The 22,432-nt window shown below is 42.6% G+C and overlaps 1 protein-coding gene across 2 annotated transcripts; it reads left to right on the forward strand.

Annotated features, from left to right (window-relative positions):
* The first annotated feature begins 18,775 nt into the window (after positions 1 to 18,775).
* tm4sf21a (transmembrane 4 L six family member 21a) lies at positions 18,776 to 21,560 on the forward strand. 2 transcript variants are annotated; one of them, XM_029701656.1, is made up of 6 exons: positions 18,776 to 18,872; positions 18,992 to 19,244; positions 19,870 to 19,935; positions 20,337 to 20,470; positions 20,548 to 20,734; positions 21,048 to 21,560. In XM_029701656.1, the coding sequence occupies exons 2-6, from the start codon at positions 19,068 to 19,070 to the stop codon at positions 21,057 to 21,059; spliced, it is 576 nt and encodes a 191-aa protein (XP_029557516.1). In that variant the 5' UTR covers positions 18,776 to 18,872; positions 18,992 to 19,067; the 3' UTR covers positions 21,060 to 21,560. The 2 variants fall into 2 exon arrangements, with proteins under 2 accessions (XP_029557516.1, XP_029557517.1); XM_029701657.1 differs by lacking the exon at positions 18,776 to 18,872 and having other exon boundaries at positions 18,879 to 19,244; positions 21,051 to 21,560.
* The last annotated feature ends 872 nt before the right edge of the window (positions 21,561 to 22,432 follow it).

Genomic DNA, 22,432 nt, shown 5'->3' on the forward strand with positions numbered 1-22,432 from the left:
AGTGGGAGATTTATACAGGGTAAAAGGGATCTTGAAGAAGGAAGGCTATCACTCCATTTTGCAACGCCATGCCATACCCTGTGGACAGCGCTTAATTGGAGCCAATTTCCTCCTACAACATGACAATGACCCAAAGCACAGCTCCAAACTATGCAAGAACTATTTAGGGAAGAAGCAGTCAGCTGGTATTATGTCTATAATGGAGTGGCCAGCACAGTCACTGGATTTTAACCCTATTGAGCTGTTGTGGAAGCAGCTTGACCATATGGTACGTAAGACGTGCCTATCAAGCCAATCCAAATTCTGAGAGGTGCTTCAGGAAGCAGTGGGCGAAATCTCTTCAGATTACCTCAACAAATTGACAATGAGAATGCCAAAGGTCTGCAAGGCTTTAATTGCTGTAAATGGAGGATTCTTTGATGAAAGCAAAGGACACAATTATTATTTCAATTAAAAGTCATTATTTATAACCTTGTCAACGTCTTGACTATATTTTCTATGTATGTTTTTATGGAAAACAAGGACATTTCTAAGTGACCCCAAACTTTTGAACGGTAGTGTATATATTTTTTTGCAGGTTATTTTGACATTAAAACGAGTCACATCAGTTTGCAAACAATGTAAAATAAATATATATCATTGAGTTAATAAAGCCGCTGTCACGACTTCTGCCGAAGTCGGTTCCTCTCCTTGTTCGGGCGGTGTTCGGCGGTCGACGTCACCGGTCTTCTAGCCATCGCCGATCCATTTTTCATGTTCCATTGTTTTGGCTCGATTACTCACTCACCTGGTTTCAATTCCCTAATTACATGTTGTATATTTTCCCTCTGTTTCCCCCATGTCCTTTTTGGGAATTGTTTATTGTAAGTACTTGTGCTATTTGTTACTGGTGCGCTATGGGTTTTGTACCCATATGTTTGTTATTTTGTATGCCGTTAGTTTTATATATAAAACTTCTCCGGCTATTCACCAAGTTCTGCTCTCCTGCGTTTGACTTCCCTGCCACCAGTGGGGCAAACGCACCCCTTACAGCCGCATACAAACATGGTCTCTTTAAAAAAATGTATATTTACTTTTTATTTAACCTTTATTCAACTAGGCAAGTCAGTTAAGAACAAATTCTTATTTACAATGATGGCCTACCTCTTTTTTTGTTTTATTGAGTAAGGCAGCTATAAAATGCAGGTGTTTCAGCCTAGCTCAGTGCTTTCTGTGGTGGTGGGGCAAGCCAGCATAAAATAAGAGTGTTGTGCCGTGATTGGCTCAGTGTTCTGTCACTCATGGGGCCACTACGTCACGGTCAAGTAGTAAGGGTAGACATTGAAAATTCAAGCCCTTTTGCTCCTGCCATAGAATTGCATTAGTAGTGCCCTTCCAAGGAGGCTCAAGGTCATTGGCCACAGGTCAAATCACGTTATATGTACAGTAGCTTTGATTGGACTGATCATCATCTTACTTTCAAAATCTTAGCTAGCAGTCATCATCATGAATCAATTTGATAATCTACTAGCAAATCCTTTTTATCCTTGTCATATGAAGAGAAATAATGAAGAGAAATTATAGATAAAACGTGTTGGTGCTCATCGACCATTGCACATAAAGATTACACAAGTTGGAAATCGCAAATGCAACAATGAGTCGTTTGGAAGGAATTGGTGACAGTGGCTAACTGCAGGCATTGCAACTGGGAAGTTGCAATAAACGAGCTTAGACTGAGAAAATACGTTTTGAAAGGTCATCCAACTTGTAATTGTAAATCCGGCCTCAGTCTCTTTCTTTGACGAAAAAATTTGCCCACAAAGGACCGCCGCGCCACCTTCCTGTTCAAGTGAGCACATTACACCAAGGTTAGTCCAAAAATGTCTTATATGCTGCTGCATAAATGATGTAATATGCCAGGGAGATATGTATACTGCAACTAAGAAAGTAATACTTCTTAAGTGTTAAGTGTTTCTTATCCGCTTGTCGTTCTCTCATGCCATAGTTTGTACATCTCAAGTGTCAGTAGAAACCACATTTGTGGATTCTACTGACTTTTGCCAAAGCTGATATGGCAAGTCAGCCATATCAGCTAATGAATGAACTGTATCGCTGCCAGATAAGACTCCACTGATAGCCAGGTGTAGCGGGTGTTGGGACAGCTTCATGTAGGCTCCAACAGTTTGTGGGCACCGTTTGTCAGCGTTATAGTGCAATTAATGTATTAGTGTTGTGCTATGTAGTGACTTTGCTGGCATGCATCCAACATTTTTATTTTATTTTGCCCCACCAAGATTTACATGCTAAAATCCCCACTGGAAATAACACATATGGATTAATGTAGTAACCAAAAAAGTGTTAAACAAATCAAAATATATCTTATATTTGAGATTCTTCAAATGGCCACCCTTTGCCTTAATGACAGCTTTGGCATTCTCTCAACCAGTTTCATGAGGTAGTCACCTGGAATGCATTTTAATTAACAGGTGTGCCTTCTTTAAATGTTATTTGTGGAATTTCTTTCCTTCTTAATGCATTTGAGCCAATCAATTGTGTTGCGACAAGGTGGTGCGGGGGGTGGGGGGTATACAAAGGCAGTAAATGTCTTTACTAGGTAAAGCTCCGCCTTATCTCTGCTCACTGGCCACCATAGCAACACCCACCCGTAGCACGCGCTCCAGCAGGTATATTTCACTTGGTCATCCAAGCCAACACCTACTTTGGCCTCCCTTCCTTCCAGTTCTCTGCTGCCTATGACTGGAACGAATTGCAAAAAATCACTGAAGTTGGAGACTTATATGTCTCTCACTAACTTTAAGCGTCAGCTGTCAGAGCAGCTTATCGATCGCTGCAGCTGTACTTGGCCCATCTGTAAATAGCCCATCCAACCAACTGCCTACCTCAACCCCATATTTGTTTTTGTTTTTCTGGTCTTTTGCACACCAGTATTTCTACTTGCACATCCTCAGCTGCACATATATCACTCCAGTGTAAATTGCTAAATTGTAATTACTTTGCCACTATTGGCCTATTTATTGCCTTACCTCCTTACTTCATTTGCACACACTGTATACAGATTTTTCTATTGTGTTATTGACTGTACATTTGTTTATCCCTTGTTTGTTTATCCCATGTGTAACTCTGTGTTGTTGCTTTATCTTGTCCAGGTCGCAGTTGTAAATGAGTAAAATACAGAAGATAGCCCTATTTGGTAAAAGACCAAGTCCATATTATGGCAATAACAGCTGAAATAAGCAAAGAGAAACAACAGTCCATCATTACTTTAAGACACGAAGGTCAGTCAATACGAATCATTTCAAGAACTTTGAAAGTTTCTTCAAGTGCAGTCTTAAAAACCATCAAGCGCTATGATGGAACTGGCTCTCATGAGGACCGCCACAGGAATTGAAGATCCAGAGTTACCTCTGCTGCAGAGGATTACCAGCCTCAGATATTGCAGCCCAAATAAATGCTTCACAGAGTTCAAGCAACAGACACATCTCAACATCTTTTCAGGGGAGACTGTGTGAATCAGGCCTTCATGGTCGAATTGCTGCAAAGAAACCACTACTAAAGGACATCAATAATAAGGAGAGACTTGCTTTGGCCAAGAAACACGAGCAATGAGCAATGGACATTAGACCGGTGGAAATTTGTCCTTTGGTCTGGAGTCCAAATTGGAGATTTCTGGTTCCAACCGCTGTGAACGGACGATCTCCGCATGTGTGTATTTCCCACCGTAAAGTATGGAGGAGGAGGTGTTATGGTGTGGGGGTGCTTTGCTGGTGACACTGTCTTTGATTAATTTAGAATTCAAGACACACTTCTGCAGCAATACTCCATTCCATCTGGTTTGTGCTTAGTGGGTCTATCATTTGTTTTTCAAAAGGACAATGACCCAACACACCTCCAGGCTGTGTAAGGGCTATTTGACCAAGTAGGAGAGTGATGAAGTGCTGCATCAGATGACCTGGCCTCCACAATCCCCTGACCTTCACAATCCCCTGACCTCAACTAAATTGAGATGGTTTGGGATGAGTTGGACTGCAGAATGAAGGAAAAGCAGCCAACAAGTGCTCAGCATATGCCGGAACTTCCAGGTGCAGCTGGTTGAGAGAATGCCAAGAGTGTACAAAGCTGTCATCAAGGCAAAGGTTGGCTACTTTGAAGAATCTCAAAAATAAAATGTATTTAGATTTGTTTAACACTTTTTTGGTTATTACATGATTCCATATGTGTTATTTCATAGTTTTGATGTCTTCACAATTGTTCTACAATGTAGAAAATAGTAAAAATAAAGAAAAACCCTGGAATGAGTAGGTGTCCTAAAACTTTTGACCGGTAGTGTGTGTGTGTGTGTGTGTGTGTGTGTGTGTGTGTGTGTGTGTATATATATATATATATATATATTTATTGTTTTGTGCTCATTGCCTAATTTATGAAGGTCAATAACTATGTATTTCTTTTGTTTGCGAGTTATTTGCTTTCCCCATGGGGATGGATGACAAATCCATTTTACATGCTTGTTATATTCTTTAAGAGTCTATTGATGCACCCTTGCGTCAATCTGTCACAACTCCCCGCCGAAGTCGGTCCCTCTCCTTGTTCGGCGACGTTCGGCGGTCGACGTCACCGGTCTTCCAGCCATCGCCGATCCACCTTTCATTTTCCATTTGTTTTATCTTTGTTTTCTACACACCTGGTTTCATTCCCCAATTACATGTTCATGTATATAACCCTCTGTTTCCCCCATGTTTTTGTGCGTGATTGTTTCTATGTTCATTCGGTACGTTATGGCTGGTTTTCGAAGGGTGCTGTTTTCACCCGTGCGTAATTGATTACCGTTTATTTTTGGTCAAGTGTATTGTTACCTTGTGCCTTTATTTTGAGTAAAGTAAGTTGCTCACTCATTCTGCTCTCCTGCGCTTGACTTCATGCACCAGCTACACCCACCTTCTGACACAATCTACGTAACATAATTTAAAAAATCCCCATCAAAATCAGTCAGTTTTAGATAGAGATTTGTTTTGCATGGCTGCGTCTAAATCCACAGTATCCGCCTATAACTGCCGGCCTTCCACATCTACTGTCACGTCGGTTGAAAGGAGAGGACCAAGGTGCAGCGTGGTGAGCGTACATATTCTTTTTATTAGAAAAGACGCCGAACAAAACAATAAACACTACTCAACAAACCGTGAAGCTCAAGGCTATGTGCCATAAACAAAGTAAGTATGGTTCCCAATCAGAGACAACGATAGACAGCTGTCCCTGATTGAGAACCATACCCGGCCAAAACATAGAAAAAGGAACATAGAATGCCCACCCTAGTCACACCCTGGCCTACCCAAAATAGAGAATAAAAAACCTCTCTATGGCCAGGGCGTGACATCTACAGTCAGACCATGAGACATCCCAAAAATTGGTCTTCTCACAAAAATGCCTGTAGCATATGAAGTCAGTAACGCTGTTGTCCTAACTTCTGTCTGTAGTGTCCGATCCGTTTGGGCTACTAACTAATATGACCCCACTGTGGAAAGGGGAGTTTCTCAGGAACACAATGGTGTTCTCCCTTTTTTTCTACGACCCACTTGTCTGTCACAGGACTCGTCTGAACGTAACCCATACACATTAATGGAAGTATTGAGGTAGTTTTGTGCCAACAAAAACAAGGGGTTAAATATGTATAGGAATATATATATATATATATATATATACCATTTCTTGAGCTTTCTTATATCTCCTAGATTTAGGACAGATACTTCAAAACCTTATTTCTTATGATTTATTTTTGGACTGTCTTTTTTTTGCCATTTATGAATGTGTTATTCAATGCATTTCCATTGGCTATAGTAGTAAAGGACAAATTCAATATTTTTTAAATATTTTTTTAAATATTTTTTGTTACCTAAAGAGGTCCTATAATTCAAAATCAAATAGCTAAATGATCCATGGTTTGACCATCTTAAAACAATTCCCTATGCTAGCTTAGTAGACGTTTATACCAAAGTGGCACAGGAAGCCATGGAAGGCCACAATACAGTTTCTTAAGATGAGATTAACTTTTAAAAGTAAAATGTTAATGCAAATTTCATTTTGTTTGTCTTCAGAGGTGCCAACAATTTTGACACCTATCTTTTTGAAAGAGAAAAAACTTGATAAACAAAAATCTCTTTCTCTGAGCCACTGTATTGGTGTAAAATAATATAATTTCAATTTTTTTGGAGCATACAATATACAGTAGCTCAGTATTTGTATTGTTCATTTTATACATACTTTTCCCCCTCATCTTTATCAAGGGTGCCAATCATTGAGAGAGAGAGAGAGAGAGAGAGAGAGAGAGAGAGAGAGAGAGAGAGAGAGAGAGAGAGAGAGAGAGAGAGAGAGAGAGAGAGAGAGAGAGAGAGAGAGAGAGAGAGAGAGAGAGAGAGAGAGAGAGAGAGAGAGATGTGCGCATGGCACTATTTTCCCCCAAAAAGTTGATTGTCAGACAACCCAAACCAGTAAAACGGCGAAGTTGTGACCCAGCAAATTATTATATGAAAATATGTGGTGGGGGGGACTTGTTAAAATAGTACTATAAACTACCCAGTTAACAATTCTAGGGAGAGAGAAAGTTTTTGTAATGTTCCTCTAATGAGTATCCAGTTTTCTGTTAGTTAAGGGAACATTCTATTTACAATATGTTAGCAAAAACCTTCTGAGAACCTTTTTAGCATGTTTTGGCATTAGAGTTGGGAACATTCCCTTAATGTCAAACAGAGCATACCCAGAATGTGGTTACCATTTTCTCCGAAAATACAATATTAATGTTCTAGACTCATTTCATGACACATTGCAAGAACATTCATATGTCCTGTTTTCTGAGGGTTAGGAGAATTTTCCATCAACGTCACAAAACATACATAGAACATGGTTGCCATGTTCTCAGAATATAAGATATTAATGTTCGAGAATGTTGGAACGTTGCAAGAACATTCCTGTGTCCAACGACACACTCTCACCCCCAAAAAACTAGTTTCATTACATATTACCGCTTGTTACTGTTGCAGAGCATATCAAGGCCCTGATTGGTGAACCACTGATCCATTCACAGGTCTTTGTCTGTTGGCAAGGTCAGAGACACCCACACACAAAAACAGTGCTTTCAACGTTTTCAACTTACATATTTGACATATGATTACATTGTGCATGTTCATTTATGCGTTAATTATTTTTCAACATGAGCCCAATTCAGACTCAGGAAATGTATGTCTACCTATGCATGCCTTTCCTATGCACTTCTCATATAAGGGCACAAGGCAAGACCCAGATGCAGACACAGGAGGCAGATGGTTGTAGTCTAAGATGTTTATTAATCCAAAAAGGGGTAAGCAAGAGAATGGTCGTGTACAGGCAAAAGGTCAAAACCAGTTCAGAGTCCAGGGCAGGCAGAATGGCCAGGCAGGCGGGAATGGAGTCTAGAAAACAGGCAAGGGTCAAAACCGGGAGGACTAGCAAAGTGAAGAGAAAAAGGAGTGGTTGACTTGACAAACATACAAGACGAACTGGCACAGACAGACAGGAAATACAGGGATAAATACACCGGTGGAAAATAAGTGACACCTGGAGGGGTGGAGACAATCACAAGGACAGGTGAAACAGATCAGGGTGTGACATCTCAGTAGTTGGTATTCAGACTTACCTTACGCGGGTGCATAACATAATTTTCCGCCGTGGTTCCCTTGCGAGCGCTGTATAAATTTAATTCAACTAATTCAGCCAATTTCCTGGCCAACAGATTTTCTCTGTAGTTTTCATTCAGTACATTTATCTAAACCCACTCTTTAAATTTGGTGGACATTTAAAAAACATTTTCTTGAATGACTCACTAGAATAAATGGAGAGGACGGTTCAGAATATTACCGATCAATAAAAGAAAGCCATGTAAATACACATACTCTTAGTGTACAAAACATTAGGAAACATCTTTCCAAGACATACTGTAGAGACTGAACAGGTGAATCCAGGTGAAGCTATGATCCCTTATTGATATCACCTGTTAAAAGGGGAGGAGACAGGTTAAAGAAGGATTTTTAAGACTTGAGACAATTGAGACAGATTGTAAACTCAGCAAAAAAAAGAAACGTCCCTTTTTCAGGATCCTGTCTTTCAAAGATAATTAATAAAAATCCAAATAACTTCACAGATCTTCATTGTAAAGGGTTTAAACAATGTTCCCCATGCTTGTTCAATGAACCATAAACAATTAATGAACATGCCCCTGTGGAACGGTCATTAAGACACTAACAGCTTACAGACGGTAGGCAATTAAGGTCACAGTTATGAAAACTTAGGACACTAAAGAGGCCTTTCTACTGACTCTGAACGTGCCTCTGGCATGCATGCTGCAAGGAGACATGAGGACTGCAGACGTGGCAAGGGCAATAAATTGCAATGTCCGTACTGTGAGACGCCTAAGACAGCGTGAGAGGGAGACAGGATGGACAGCTGATCGTCCTCGCAGTGGCAGATCATGTTTAACAACACCTGCACAGGATCCTGCACAGGATTGGTCCATCCGAACATCACACCTGCGGGACAGGTACAGGATGGCAACAACAACTGCCCGAGTTACACCAGGAACGCACAATCCCTCCGTCATTGCTCAGACTGTCCGCAATAGGCTGAGAGAGGCTGGACTGAGGGCTTGTAGGCCTGTTGTAAGGCAGGTCCTCACCAGACATCACCGGCAACAGCGTTGCCTAAGGGCACAAACCCACCGTCGCTGGACCAGACAGGATTGGCAAGTAGTGCTCTTCACTGACGAGTCACAGTTTTGTCTCATGCATGCTATTCTCCCGCTTTTCATTTGGGGTGGAGATCAAATAAATAAATAAAGGTGTGGCAGAGGTATGTCTACAGATACAATTTGTTCTGACCTTGACTTAATTCCCTCATAATTCCACCACCTTTACGTGCGAGGAAACCATGAATAAGGTTTAGCTAACCTACTGGTTCCAAGTAGAAAAAGCATCTACTTAATTTTTTCAGATAACAATAACACCATTCTCCATGCACTGTAATTTACAACTTGATAAGAGTTAATGATAAGAGCTAGGTAAATGAGTAATACATTTGGATAAGGGAATTGTAAATATAAATGACACATGTTTTAGATCTATTTTACCTTAACGCTGGAGACAAATGTGAAACCAGTCATATGGCAGCAAACTAAAGCATATCAACTTTGCCGCAGTTGTAACATAGACGTGAACCGTCTGGACATGAAAACTGAACCAATGCTGCCTGAAGAGTGATGCGAGGGAGTGCTAGATAAAGGGGGAGTAATCAGGGTAGTGATGGAGTCCAGGTGTGCCTCATGAAGGGGCGCAGGTGTGCATAATGAGGGTTGCCAGGTGTGCGTAATGATGGGTTGCCAGGTGTGCGTAATGATGGGTTGCCAGGTGTGCATAATGATGGGTTTCCCCCCCCTCCCCGACGCGCAGCTCCAGCCGCAGGACAAAGCCGTCGAGGAGCGGGCCAGATGACGAAGGGGGAATTCTCAGATGATGTTGAGATCTAGAATGTCGTACACCGGAACCCAGCACCTCTCTGGACCATACCCCTCCCAGTCCACCAGGTACTGGAGCTGACTCACACGATATCCAGGAGTGATCTGACGGCATAGGCGGGGCTCCCCTCAGTGTGTTCAAGGGAGGCGGAGGGGTGTTGTGGGCGATGGCATTAGCCAGGGGACCGGGAAACACCGGCCTGAGAAGGGAAACATGAAAAGATGGTGAGATTGTATAGTTAGAGGGGAGTTGTAATCTACCTCGTTGACCCTCCGGAGTACCTTGAACAGCCCCACAAACCAGGGACTCAGCTTCTTACAGGGCAGGCTGAGCGGGAGGTTCCTGGTAGAGAGGCAGATGTGATCACCAGGGTGGAACATGTGTGACGACCCTCCCACTCTGTCTGCCATATTCTCTCTCTTTGTTCTTGTTTCCTTATTAGGATGCCGGTGGGCGGAGTTGGGAGGGTCGTGAGCTACATGGGAAACACCTGGGCCCGGGTGTGTCCCAGGATAAATAGACCTCTTCCACAGTCAACAGGGAGACTCTCTCCATGCAGACACACTATGGTTTATTTGAATATAGGTTACTGTAGTTAATAAATATATATTTTGTTATTTCTTGTCTCCACGTTGTCTCCCTTTTGTTGCGAACTCTGAGCCGGTTCGTAACAAGTGGGGCCTTGTCCAGGATCTTGAACGGATTGTGTTTGGGAGAAAACGTGGAGTTAATGTTAAATTCTGTAGGTGCTTTGTTTGTATATTTTGTTAGTTTGAGTTTGGTGCTCAGTACTGGTTGCCTTTGTTAGTTTGGTTTGTGTATTGTGTTGGACAGAGTACAATGGTTAGTTTCCAGGCCCCTGCCCAGCCTTGAAACTCTTGTTCAACTCGCTGTTGGGACATGGGTCTGAGGAGGTGAGTACAATCCACTGTGTACCTCGGTGGGAGATTTGGGTAGGGTAGTGAAACTTACTTCCCGGAGCTATAGCCTTTCTTTTTCCCCTGATAGGCTTAGCGACGTGTTTCATTTTGGAATATGTTGGGCATGGTTAATGTTTGTTGTTTTTGGGTGGTGTCTGTGGACTGAGCAGTTGTCTCGGGGGCACATCCGTGGCTTGGTGGAATCTGCCAGCATGCTGGGGGGTTACTTTCTTGCCAGCGGGCTACAGTGCATAATTACCCACCGCAAATCTGCATGAAGACTAGGGTTGAGTTATTGTAGGTTTTGGGGAAGCTCCATATCTCATCTCTTTTCTGTGGTGCCCAGTGTGATTGTCATTTCTCTTGTTGTGGTCTGGTGTGCACAGCAGAGGGGTTGAGCGAGAATTGTTTTGTATTTACTTCTGACTATGAACCGTTGAGAAGTGACTATGAGTCGTTGGAGTGACTATGAGTCGTTGGAGTGACTATGAGTCGTTGGAGTGACTATGAGTCGTTGGAGTGACTATGAGTCGTTGGAGTGACTATGAGTCGTTGGAGTGACTATGAGTCGTTGGAGTGACTATGAATCGTTGGAGTGACTATGAATCGTTGGGAAATGAATGAACCGTTGAGAAGTGACTATGAACCGTTGGGAGATGTTCTTTTCGTTGGAGCTTGTAGTTGACGGTCTGTGCACCCTGTTCCTGAGTGTTTATGTGACTGACCATTGTTTGGTTTTGTCATGTTCTATCTTTCCTGTCTGTTCCCTCCTGGTCTTGTGTTCTTCTTTCCTCTTAAACGTTGCTTCCTGTGCACAAAGGTTGCTGAGGTCTGGGGAAAAGGAGGTTGGCTGGGGCAAGTAGAAGGTGAACATGTAACCCCTCATCAATTTGGGACGCAGAGGCTGTGTCAATTTGGGACGCAGAGGCTGTGTCAATTTGGGACGCAGAGGCTGTGTCAATTTGGGACGCAGAGGCTGGTACGTTGTTCCGGGGTCCTTGTTGGTCCCCGGTTTTATGGGGGGTGTGATGACCCTCCCACTCTGTCTGCCATATTCTCTCTCTTTGTTCTTGTTTCCTTATTAGGATGCCGGTGGGCGAAGTTGGGAGGGTAGTCAGCTACATGGGAAACACCTGGGCCCGGGTGTGTCCCATGATAAATAGACCTCTTCCACAGTCAACAGGGAGACTCTCTCCATGCAGACACACTATGGTTTATTTGTATATAGTTAATATTTAGTTAATAAATATATATTTTGTTATTCCTTGTTTCCACGTTGTCTCCCTTTTGTTGCGAACTCTGAGTCAGTTCGTAACACACGGGAGCCTCACTGCGGTGGAGATCCACCTGCTCTTTCTGACGGCGGATGGCGCACTGGAGTCTCAGGTGGACATTGTTCCATACCTCTTCTGCACGTCTAAACCACTCATCCACTGCAGGAGCGTTGGTCTGGCTCGGAGTCCTCGGAGCCAGGGCCGGCTGATAACCCAGAACACACTGAAAGGGAGTCAGCCCGGTGGAGGAGTGTCGCAATGAATTCTGGGCATATTCAGCCCAAGGAAGGAATCGGGCCCACTCCCCCTGCCGGTCCTGGCAGTGACACCTCAGGAACCTCCCCAGCTCCTGGGTCATCCTCTCCACCTGCCCGTTAGATTGAGAATAGTACCCGGAAGTGAAGCTGACCATGACCCCCTGCTTCTCCATGAAAGCCTTCCAGTCACGTGATGTGAATTGCGGGCCACGATCGGAGACGATATCCTTCAGAAGGCCATAGTGCTGGAAGACCTGCTGGATCAGTGCCTCAGCAACCTGGATAGCAGTAGGGAGACCAGACAGAGGGATGAAACACCATGATTTTGAGAATATGTCCACAACCACCAAAATGGTGGTGAAACCATCAGAGGGGAGATCAGTAACGAAATCAATGGACAGATGAGACCAGGGACGCTGAGGCACGGGAAGCAGAAAGAGTTTACTTGCTGGAGCGTGCCGGGGAGATTTAGTACATACTGAAAATGAGTTGACATGTTGTGCAATGTTCTGCGCCAAAGTGGGACACCAGTATTTCTAAAAAAGTGATTGAGCGGTGCGGGTGATACCTGGGTGTCCAGCGGCGAGGGATGTGTATGCCCAGGTCAGCAACCAATCTCTGACCCCCGTGGGGACGTAGATGCGCTCCGGAGGGCAGGTGGCAGTAGAGGCTTCCCTCTCCAGAGCCTGGCGGATGTCCACATCTACGTCCCAAAACACGGGCCAACGATATGGAAGGACTGATTGATGGGCTGGTGGACACTCACAGGGCCCCCCACCGACGTGGAACCACAGGGTGTGGGAAAGCAGGTCTTCCGACATCCTGGTCCCCAGGTGGTAATCCTCCTCTCTGACCAGGAGATGGTGGGAGGCTGAGGATGACTTTGTGTATGGGTGTGATGATGAAGAAGGGAAGGCTTTCCTGGTGCTTGGGTCCCACTGTGAGGGTGAGTGGTGCTGTGACGTGAGTAATTGTGCTGGATCCCAATGGTCGCATATCCAGAGCTTGGACAGGAAAAGGAGAGGAGAGCTGGTAAGAAGTTGTGTTCAGGGAGGAGTCAGGGGCCTTGTTCATGAAGTTCCCAGCGGCACCGGAGTCCACTAGAGCTATAGGGACAGATGAGGGACAGCCAGCCAGTGAAATTGAACCCAGAAAGTGTTTGGCGGAAAGTGATGATGGAATACCCTAGGGACGGAAGGTCACAGGGCCGCCGCTCTGCTCTAGTGGACCCCGGTTTGGACGCACCGAGCACCGCTGAAGCTGGTGTCCCTCCTGGCTGCAATAGGTACAGAGCCCCAGCTGTCTACGGCGATGCCGCAGAGAGGTGCGTGGCCCCCACCTCCATGGGTTCAGGCTCTGCCACAGGACAGTCATAGGAGGGAGGCAAGTGGCGAGGTAGACACCAATGCTCCCGAATAAGGTTATATGCCTGGATGGCCATCGAGATGAGAGCGTCCAAGGATAGGGTGTCATCTTCGACATGCCAACTCCATCTGGACCTCCTCGCACAGTCCACTGTGGAATAGAGTGCAGAACGCCGGCTCATTACATCTGCTGGAGGCTGCCACAGTCCGAAAGGTAGGGTGTACTCTGCAGCAGTCTGGGCACCCTGCTGGAGTTGAAAAAGTTACTCATCTCCCTCTCTGCACTCTGGAGGATAGACCTGAACAGAGCCATGAACCGCTCATAGGGACCCAACTCATCCGCTCCTCTCTCCCAGACGGCCGTAGCCCACCCCAACGCCTGTCCGGTCAGCTGGGAAATGACCGTGGCAACCTTGGACCTCTCGGTGGTGGGGGCTCCCATCTGATAGGCGAAATAGAGGGAGCACTGGAGTAGGAAGCAACGGCATTTTGAAGGAGTGCCGTCATAAGTTGGGCATCGCTGACCTGGGTGGACGGCTGGGGGACTGGCTCACTGTGACGACCAAAGGTAGGAGGCCCTCCATCAGAGGTATGGAGAACCTCGCTGGTGGTGTCGAGGCGGTTGAGAACGTGAAGGACCTCCTTCATGGTTGTATCCAGTAGAGTCAGCTGGTCGCAGTGTTGGTGTAGTAGGTGACCCTGTTCCTCGAACGTCTGGAAGATGGTGTAATCTTCCATAATTTCTGAGGCAGTATTATGTAACACACCGGATGCAGGTGCAGATGGTGAGTTTAATAATAACGAACATGGAGAGTTGCAAATCAAGAGAAACTTCTGGACATGAAAACTGAACCAATACTGCCTGTAGAGTGATGTTAGGGAGTTCCTAGATTAAAGGGATGTAATCAGGGTAGTGATAGAGTCCAGGTGTGCCTCATGATGGGGCGCAGGTGTGCGTAATGAGGGTTGCCAGGTAAGCAGGAGTGGACGTGACCGCAGTAAAGTTTAGGAAATGCTGTGGCATTATGCAGAATTTTTATTGTAAGACCTTCTAACTTGCAGGCAGTGGCGATTTTAGCATGTAAATCTTGGTGGGGCAAACTCCCCCAATTTTCTTTAGACGCATGCCAGCAAAGCCACAACACAACACTAAACAATACATTAATTGCACTATAACAGCGACAAGCGGTGACCACAAACTGTTAGGGCCTACATAAAGCTGTCCCAACAGCAGAGCTTTCTTTCCAGCACAATGGAGTGAATCCTTACCACTGCTACACCTGGCTATCAGCGGAGCCTTATCTGGCAGCGAAACAATTAACTTTGCCTTGAAATTAAGAGGTGAAAATAGACCAAATTATTAGGGTGAGGCACATGTGCTACTAACAGCTTACTACACAACATACACTTAGTATTACTTTCTTAGCTACGGTATACATATCTCCCTTGCATATTAGATCATTTATGCAGCAGCATACAAGACATTTTTGGACTCACCTTGGCTTCTGCTGTGCTCACTTAAACATAAAGTTGGTGCGACGGCTTTGTCATCAAAATTTGTCATCAAAGTCTGGCATTCTCTGGATTTATGGTGGGAAAAAACACACAGCTACATTGAATAGCAGGCTACTGTTACTGATTGCTTTGCACTGCTTGCAGTTAGCCACTGATTCCTTCCAAATGACTCATGGCCGATGAGCACCGATACGTTTTATCTATAATTTCGCTTCATTATTTATCTTCATATGACATGGATTAAAAAGGATTTGCCAGTAGATTGTCGACTTGATTTATGATAATGACTGCTAGCTAAGACTTTGAAAGTCCAATCAAAGCTACTGTAGATATGTGATTTGATGTCATTCTGTGGCCAGAACCTTGGATGTGCACTTCTAATATAACTCTATGGCAGAACCCAAGGGCAAACATTTTCGAGCTCTAACCTTAGGCTTGTGGGTGATGTACTGTCCCATGAGTGACAGAAAACTGAGCCAATCAGGCGCAACGCTCTGCATTTTCTGCTGGCTTGCTCCACCACCACAGAAAGCACTGAGCTAGGCGGAAACACCTGCATTTTGGAGCTGCCTTACTCAAGAAAGCAAAAAAGAGACCATGTTTTTATTTAGCTTTATTAACTCAATGACATTTTTTTGTTATATTGTTAGCATACAAATTAGTATTAATTTGCCCCACTTGCCCTGAATGACTGGTCGCCACTGCTTGCAGGGATGGGCACTCTCGAATGTCTTAATCATAGTCTACCCCGACTTTCTCGGTTTCCTTTTTCTATTGTGTTAAATATTAGCCATTATCAGTATCGACCATCAGTAGGCCTGATAACAAAACATCAAATAGGGGGTGTTTATATTTGTCCTGTTTAACACATGTACAAGTGTTTAACCTGTACAAGTGTGTGGTGTGAAATGGAAATGTGTTTTTGCATATCCCCCTCCCCTAAAACACCTATCAGAGAGTGGGGTAACGGCCAGGGATAAGCCATCATTGACGGCGACCCTGGAGTAATTAGGATTAAGTGCCTTGCTCAAGGGCATAGTTGATTCTGAGATTCAAACTAGCAACCTTTTGGTTACAGGCCAATGCTCCAATTTACTAGTTCCCTTCAGTTGGTATAGCCTACATTATCATTCAATTGAATTACATTGTTTTGTTTAACTTAATTTGCTTCCGCTTTAAATGCCATCACAGCCATGTGGTTGTTGGTGAGGATCATTAGTAACAGTTGATGATAATAATACATAAATGACATTGTTATGGATCGCAGATGTAGGCGTAACAGTTTGAACCAGATGGTTAGTGCAGGCAAGTGCAGGCAATAGACGAGGGTATAGCCTACTATTGTACACTATTCTCCCTTTTATAATTATATGTACACTAATCTTCCAACATTACCATGGGTTGAAGAACTGAATATGGCGACTTCCAGGATAAGTCAAACCACTGTATTTTTGATTCATCAATATATTTTGTGTGTAAAGGCTTTCCAAATCTGATTTTATACATGTATGATACTTTCCTAACCCTAAATACTCTACAAGATCAGAGTATTTTTAAATCTACCAATTGGTGCTGAAACGAAGACGAATATGCATATATTTAGAGTTCTTCTTTCATTTGTCCATAATATTCTGAACCCGTTCTCTCATTATATTCTAGTGAGTCTGTCAACAAAATTCTAACGAAGAGGTACACCGTATTTAAAGGGATGGCTTAAGATACACTACATGACCAAAAGTATGTGGATAACTGCTTGTCGAACATCTCCTTCCAAAATCATGGGCATTAATATGAGACTGGAGGCTGCTATAACAGCCTTCACTCTTCTGGGAAAGCTGTTCACTAGATGTTGGAACATTGCTGCGGGGACTTGCTTCCATTCAGCCACAAGAGCATTCATGAGGTCGGGCACTGATGTTTGGGCGATCAGGCCTGGCTCGCAGTCGATGTTCTAATTCATCCCCAAAGTGTTCGATGGGGTTGAGGTCAGGGCTCTGTGCAGGCCAGAGAAGTTCTTCAACACTGATCTCAACAAACCATTTCTGTATGGACCATCGCTTTGTGCACATGGGAATGTTTCTTTGGGACCATCAGGCGATGTCCTACATTTTTTTTAAAGGGGATGTCCCCTAAACAAGCTGGGAACTAGACAAAACCTCCAGAACGGCATATGTTTTAAAGTAACTGTCCAGTGAAAATCTCACTTTAAAAGTTCATATTCTGTTAACTCATAGCCAAATAATGTTGTTGACTCATCCTATACTCGTATTTGTGGCCAAAGCATAAATTGTAGGGGGAAAAAAACACTTCAAAAACCCAACGTCAAACATCGCAAAGAGACCATTTAAAAAATGCTTGCTATTGCCTCATAGAGTATGATGTCATGGCCAATCAGCGGTCTAGAGCAGGATGAGCTGGCCAATCAGAGGTCTACTTGCTTGAATATTTGTAATGACCGGTATACGCCCACACCATCTGTTGGGGTACACCCACACCATTCCAACGCAAAACAGTTGCTTTTTAACATACTTCATTTTAAAATGTTGGAAGGAAAACTATCTCACTCATTTTCGAAGTAATTATAGGTTATATATCATAGAAATCTGAAACCACTGGACAGTTACTTTAAAGGTCATTGGAGACAGGAATGTTCTTACAACATTCCCATGAAACATGTCTAGAACATTAATATCTTATATTCTGAGTACATGGCAACCATGTTCTGTAAATATTTGGTGGGACGTTGATGGAATATTGTCCTAATCCTCAGAAAACTGGACACATGAATGTTCTTGCAACGTTCCAATGAAACGTGTCTAGAACATTAATATGGGCTATTCTGAGAACATGGCAACCACGTTCTGGGTAAGTTCTGTTTGACATTTAGGGAATGTTCTCTTAACTCTAATGCCAAAACATTCTAAATAGGTTCTCAGGAGGTTTTTTGCTAACATACATAGATGGTTCCCCTAACTAACAGAAAACTGGACACTCAAACATCTGGGGAACATTGCGGGTAACATTACAAAAACGTTCTCTCCCTAGAAATGTCACCTGCACTAACACCAAAGAGCTCCCTTAATTACTTTCTCACAGGTGTTAACTCATGGTAATCTTCAAAGAAAAGAGAAACCTGCACACTGCTTTTGCTAGTATCACTTATTTTTATTCAAGCTTACATGTCGGCCTCTTGGTTTTTGTCAGATCCTTTTTATTGTAATCAAAAGGATGCTCATTGCTCATCATCCTATAATGACAGACTAAATCATATAACTGAGTATGTAACTGAGAAATCCTTAGTTAGCGGTGCACACAAATGTTTCCAATGAATATCTCCATTTGGAAGTTACAGTTACTCAATTCAAAACGGCTAATATTTGTAAGTGGTGAATGACATTCCTTTATCATAGCTCACCATGGCTAGGGTGCAGTCTCTTATTAATGTTTAACCAGTCACGTGTTAATGTTTTACTGCGGATGTCAAAGACTTATTGTATCCCTCCCATCTACAGCATCACGCACTACTAGTCCAAAGTTCACAAGGAGTGGGGCTTTTACAGAAACTCAGATAGACAGTGCAAACACACACATGCGGAACACATTCAGTGTAGCTTGGAAGATTTGAAAGAAGCAGAACAACACAAAAACAATTACCCTCTCTTATTTATTAGAGAATATTGTGACAATAGGGGCATATTAAACCGACAAATAACTGTAGTCTGGAGGCTTCGAAAGGTTATTTCTCAGGTACCCTATTCTGACTACGGTTTGTTGTTTATCACCAAAGGAAACCATGCCAACCTCTAGTGTTAATCATAACTCCGTAATCGATTTGACATAAATGACGCCATTCAAAGTCCCCGAGCTGCGTTGGGTGAAGAATAGGTGTCCAATTATAGGCTTTGCTTTACTATGACTCACAGTACACTATTACACCCACACAAAACCCCTCCTCCCACCTAGTATTTAAACTATTTCCCCCCCGTATATCACCAGGTAGAGAGAAAAAAAGGTGAGTGGACAAGACGATTGTTTTCATCAGAAAAGACCCTTTGTGGAATTATAAGACTTTGTTTTACAACTTTATACCTAACTGAAAGAACCCTGTTTTTTTCTTTTGGAATGTTCAAGGCTCTCATCGTCCAAGGGTCTCAAACCTATTGGCTGCACAGTTCTTAGACAAGTCAAACAGTAAGTGACAGATAGGATGTGTACAGGTAAATGCTCCCGGTGTATAGGGGTGACGCTATACCCACTGGCAGTCATCTCCATCCTCTGTAACATCATACTGTTCTTCCCGGGTTGGGAGACCAGTTACGCCAAAGATGGATACATTACAGAAGAGGTGAAGTACATGGGAGGACTGGTTGGAGGGGGACTAATGGTAAGTTCTTTCTTCTTAACTAATGAATGGTGTTTAATTTAATTATGCAATATTTTTTTAAGTGCAAGCCATTGGGAAATCCCCCATAACCATTCATATGAGAATGTCAGAGAAATTTCATATGGATTTTGTTTTGTGTATTGATGAAACCCTTGTTTCGGTTCCACATGATTCACAAGTATATGTATAATTGGGAGTCACCCATGAGTTGGCACAGTTTAGTTATCCAAGGGGGCCAGTGATTCAAATATGGTTTGCATGTTTTAGTGTTTTTTTACTAGTTTTTAGATTTTTACATGGTTAGGGACAAACTACAGTGTGATATGTAAGTAATCTGCTGAATCATGCTGCTTTATTTGCCAAGAAGCTCACCACAGCCCTTATCAAAGTACACATTTGCTGGATCTTCCTACTACCGCCTCATTCAAGAACAAGAGTAACAAAATAATTCACACACAAAAATAAAAACATTCAACCATTCAACCACTAGTATTGCCTTGTTCAAATGCAAATAGTTGTTATTGTCAAATGTCGATTTTTAATTTATTTAGCCTTTATTTAACCAGGATAAAAGTCCTTGAGGTTACATGCATGGTACTGATTTCCTTGCCCATTCCCTTTCCAGGTGTTGGTCCCAGCATTGTACATCCATGTTACTGGACAGCAGGGATGCTGTGCCAACCGCTGCGGGGTAAGTCCTCTTTACAGATAAGAAAACACTGGAGAAGTCTATAAGAATGATAACTGTTGAACTCTAAAAGACTAGAAAACTCTAAAAAGAAGAGCAGGGAATTGAAAGATTACTTTCGAAAGATTACAAAAGGATCAGAGATACAGATGCAGAGATACAGATAGACAGAGACAGATAGACAGATACGGAGAGAGAGAGAAAGAAAGGAAGAAAGGAATCATACGTGATAGGATGCAAAGAAAACAGGAAATACTAAACAAGATAGTCATCATAATTTTTAGCACTTTGAAATTAACATTTATTATTGTAATTCTGTGTTTTTTAATTATAACTTTCTTTAAGAACCTGTAATAATGCTGAAAGACCAATAAATTAAAACTAAACTAATCTTGTTTCCACAGATGTTCCTCTCCATTGCCTTTGCTGCGGTCGGGGTTGCTGGCGCCCTCTACAGTTTCATAGTGGCAATGCTTGGCCTGATTAACGGGCCCTACTGTAGAGTGCTGCTGCTCTGGATGACTCCCTTCAAAGACAGGTTAGTGACTTCATACACACACACACACACCACTATGCTTATAATTAATTACAACCCTTTCCCGCTTTCCCCATCAGAGAGGACAGTTACCTGAACAACCGTAATCTGTGGAGCTTGTGCACAGAGCCTAAAAACGTGGTGGAGTTTAACATTGGGCTGTTTGCCATCCTGCTGGTGACAAGCTCTCTGCAGCTGGTGCTCTGTTGCACCCAGATGATCAACGGGCTCTTTGGATGCCTCTGTGGAACCTGCACCAACAAAGGGGTATGGAAGGGGGCCCTTACACCTGTTTGTGAGACCGTTGTCATTGGATTTAATATAAATATATTTTTTCAATTAAGTACATTTTTAAATGTAATGTAATTGATGTGATGTTAATCCTTAAAATGTATCAGCTATAGCCTACACTGCTGAAAAGTGATACGCTATAGGAAAAGGAGACCAATTAACTCTTATAGCATGGTCTTCTAGCGAGCTGATTAGTCCTTCACTGTGGGGAAAGTTTCCTTATTAAATTTGTCTCCCTGTGGGGAAAGTTTCCTTATTAAATTTGTCTCCCTGTTAATCTTGTCCCAAGCAGGTTATTTAATGGAAGGAAGACTCTTATTCTACTCTCATGATGGATTGACTGGCGCCTCTAAGTGGACCAAGAGAGACATTGGCTTCAATATGTTTGCAATGTGATGCACAACATTCTCCCTTATTTTAATGTTTGCAATGTGATATACCTTCTAAATTTACATTTTAGTCATTTAGCAGACACTCTTCTTCAGAGTGACTTACAGTTAGTGAATTCAACTAAGGCAGGTAAGACAACCGCATATCAACCGTATACCAAATTAGCATTTGTCAGTATAGTTAGATGCAAATGTATAATGTATTGAAATGTGTTTTTAACAGAAAATAACGCTTTGTCCGATACATGGATTGGTGTCATTTCAGAATTTTCCAGTAAACTCCTCAGTGACATGCAATTGCTATTCAGTGGTGCAGCATATAATATAGAATATCAATTCTTTGTGTTCATTATATACATGCATTGTATACATTTTCTGAAATAAAATGAAATATTTTTTATTCTTTAAGGCTATTTGTGCTCTCGTCTCCATTGTATTGATACATAGACACTTTCTGTTGAAAATAAGAGAGACAAATATATGATTTCTACTAATTGAGTCCATTACTAAGTAATGGTTAATGATTGTCTATTCTCCATTACAAGAGACATGAATTAACGCATTATACAGTGCCTTCAGAAAGTATTCACACCCCTTCGTCCAAATGCAGTGTTACAAAGTGAGATTAAAATTGATTTAATTATAATTTTTAGATCCAATTGGAATACAAATTCTAACATTTGTAAAACATGAATGAAAAATAAAACATGAATATATGTTGATTAGATAAGTATTTAACCCACTGAGTCAATACATGTTAGAATCACCTTTGCAGCAATTACATCTGGGAAAGTCTCTAAGAGCTTTGCACACCTGAATTGTACAATATCTGCACATTATTTTTTCAAAATTATTCTAGATCTGTTAAGTTGGTTGTTGATCCCCAGCTAACAATGACCTGTCGGTCCTCCAGTATTTTTTGGGTGGCACGCCGTCAGCGGCTTGCCACGGTTGGGCCTCCGGTGGCAGACCATTGGCATGCCGATAGTCGGCAATCGTTCATCGGTCCACTAGCGTTTCTTGAGTGGCAAGCCGCTATGCTAGGTGGAGGTCTTCAGCGGAGGAACCTTCAGTGGAGGAACTTCGGGCATGTCGATATGTGGACCCATGCGTGCGACCTGCTGTAACACCTTCTCATAAATTGAATAAGTACTGCTACTATTGCTGAAAACAATAAATAAATAAATATATATATATATATATATATACACACATACACACACACTAATGTTCAAAAGTCCGGGATCACTTAGAAATGTCCTTGTTTTTGAATGAAAAGCAAAAT

The sequence above is a fragment of the Salmo trutta genome, chromosome 19, assembly GCF_901001165.1.
Source record: "Salmo trutta chromosome 19, fSalTru1.1, whole genome shotgun sequence".
Classification (NCBI taxonomy): Eukaryota; Metazoa; Chordata; class Actinopteri; order Salmoniformes; family Salmonidae; genus Salmo; species Salmo trutta.

What these genes read in the sequence shown, in the direction of transcription:
- tm4sf21a (XM_029701656.1), top strand. Translation starts at nt 19,068, where the DNA reads ATGTGTACAGGTAAATGCTCCCGGTGTATAGGGGTGACGCTATACCCA. An exon ending in TGGTTGGAGGGGGACTAATG is followed by an intron (nt 19,245 to 19,869) that starts GTAAGTTCTTTC and finishes TTCCCTTTCCAG; the next exon opens with GTGTTGGTCCCAGCATTGTA. An exon ending in GCTGTGCCAACCGCTGCGGG is followed by an intron (nt 19,936 to 20,336) that starts GTAAGTCCTCTT and finishes TTGTTTCCACAG; the next exon opens with ATGTTCCTCTCCATTGCCTT.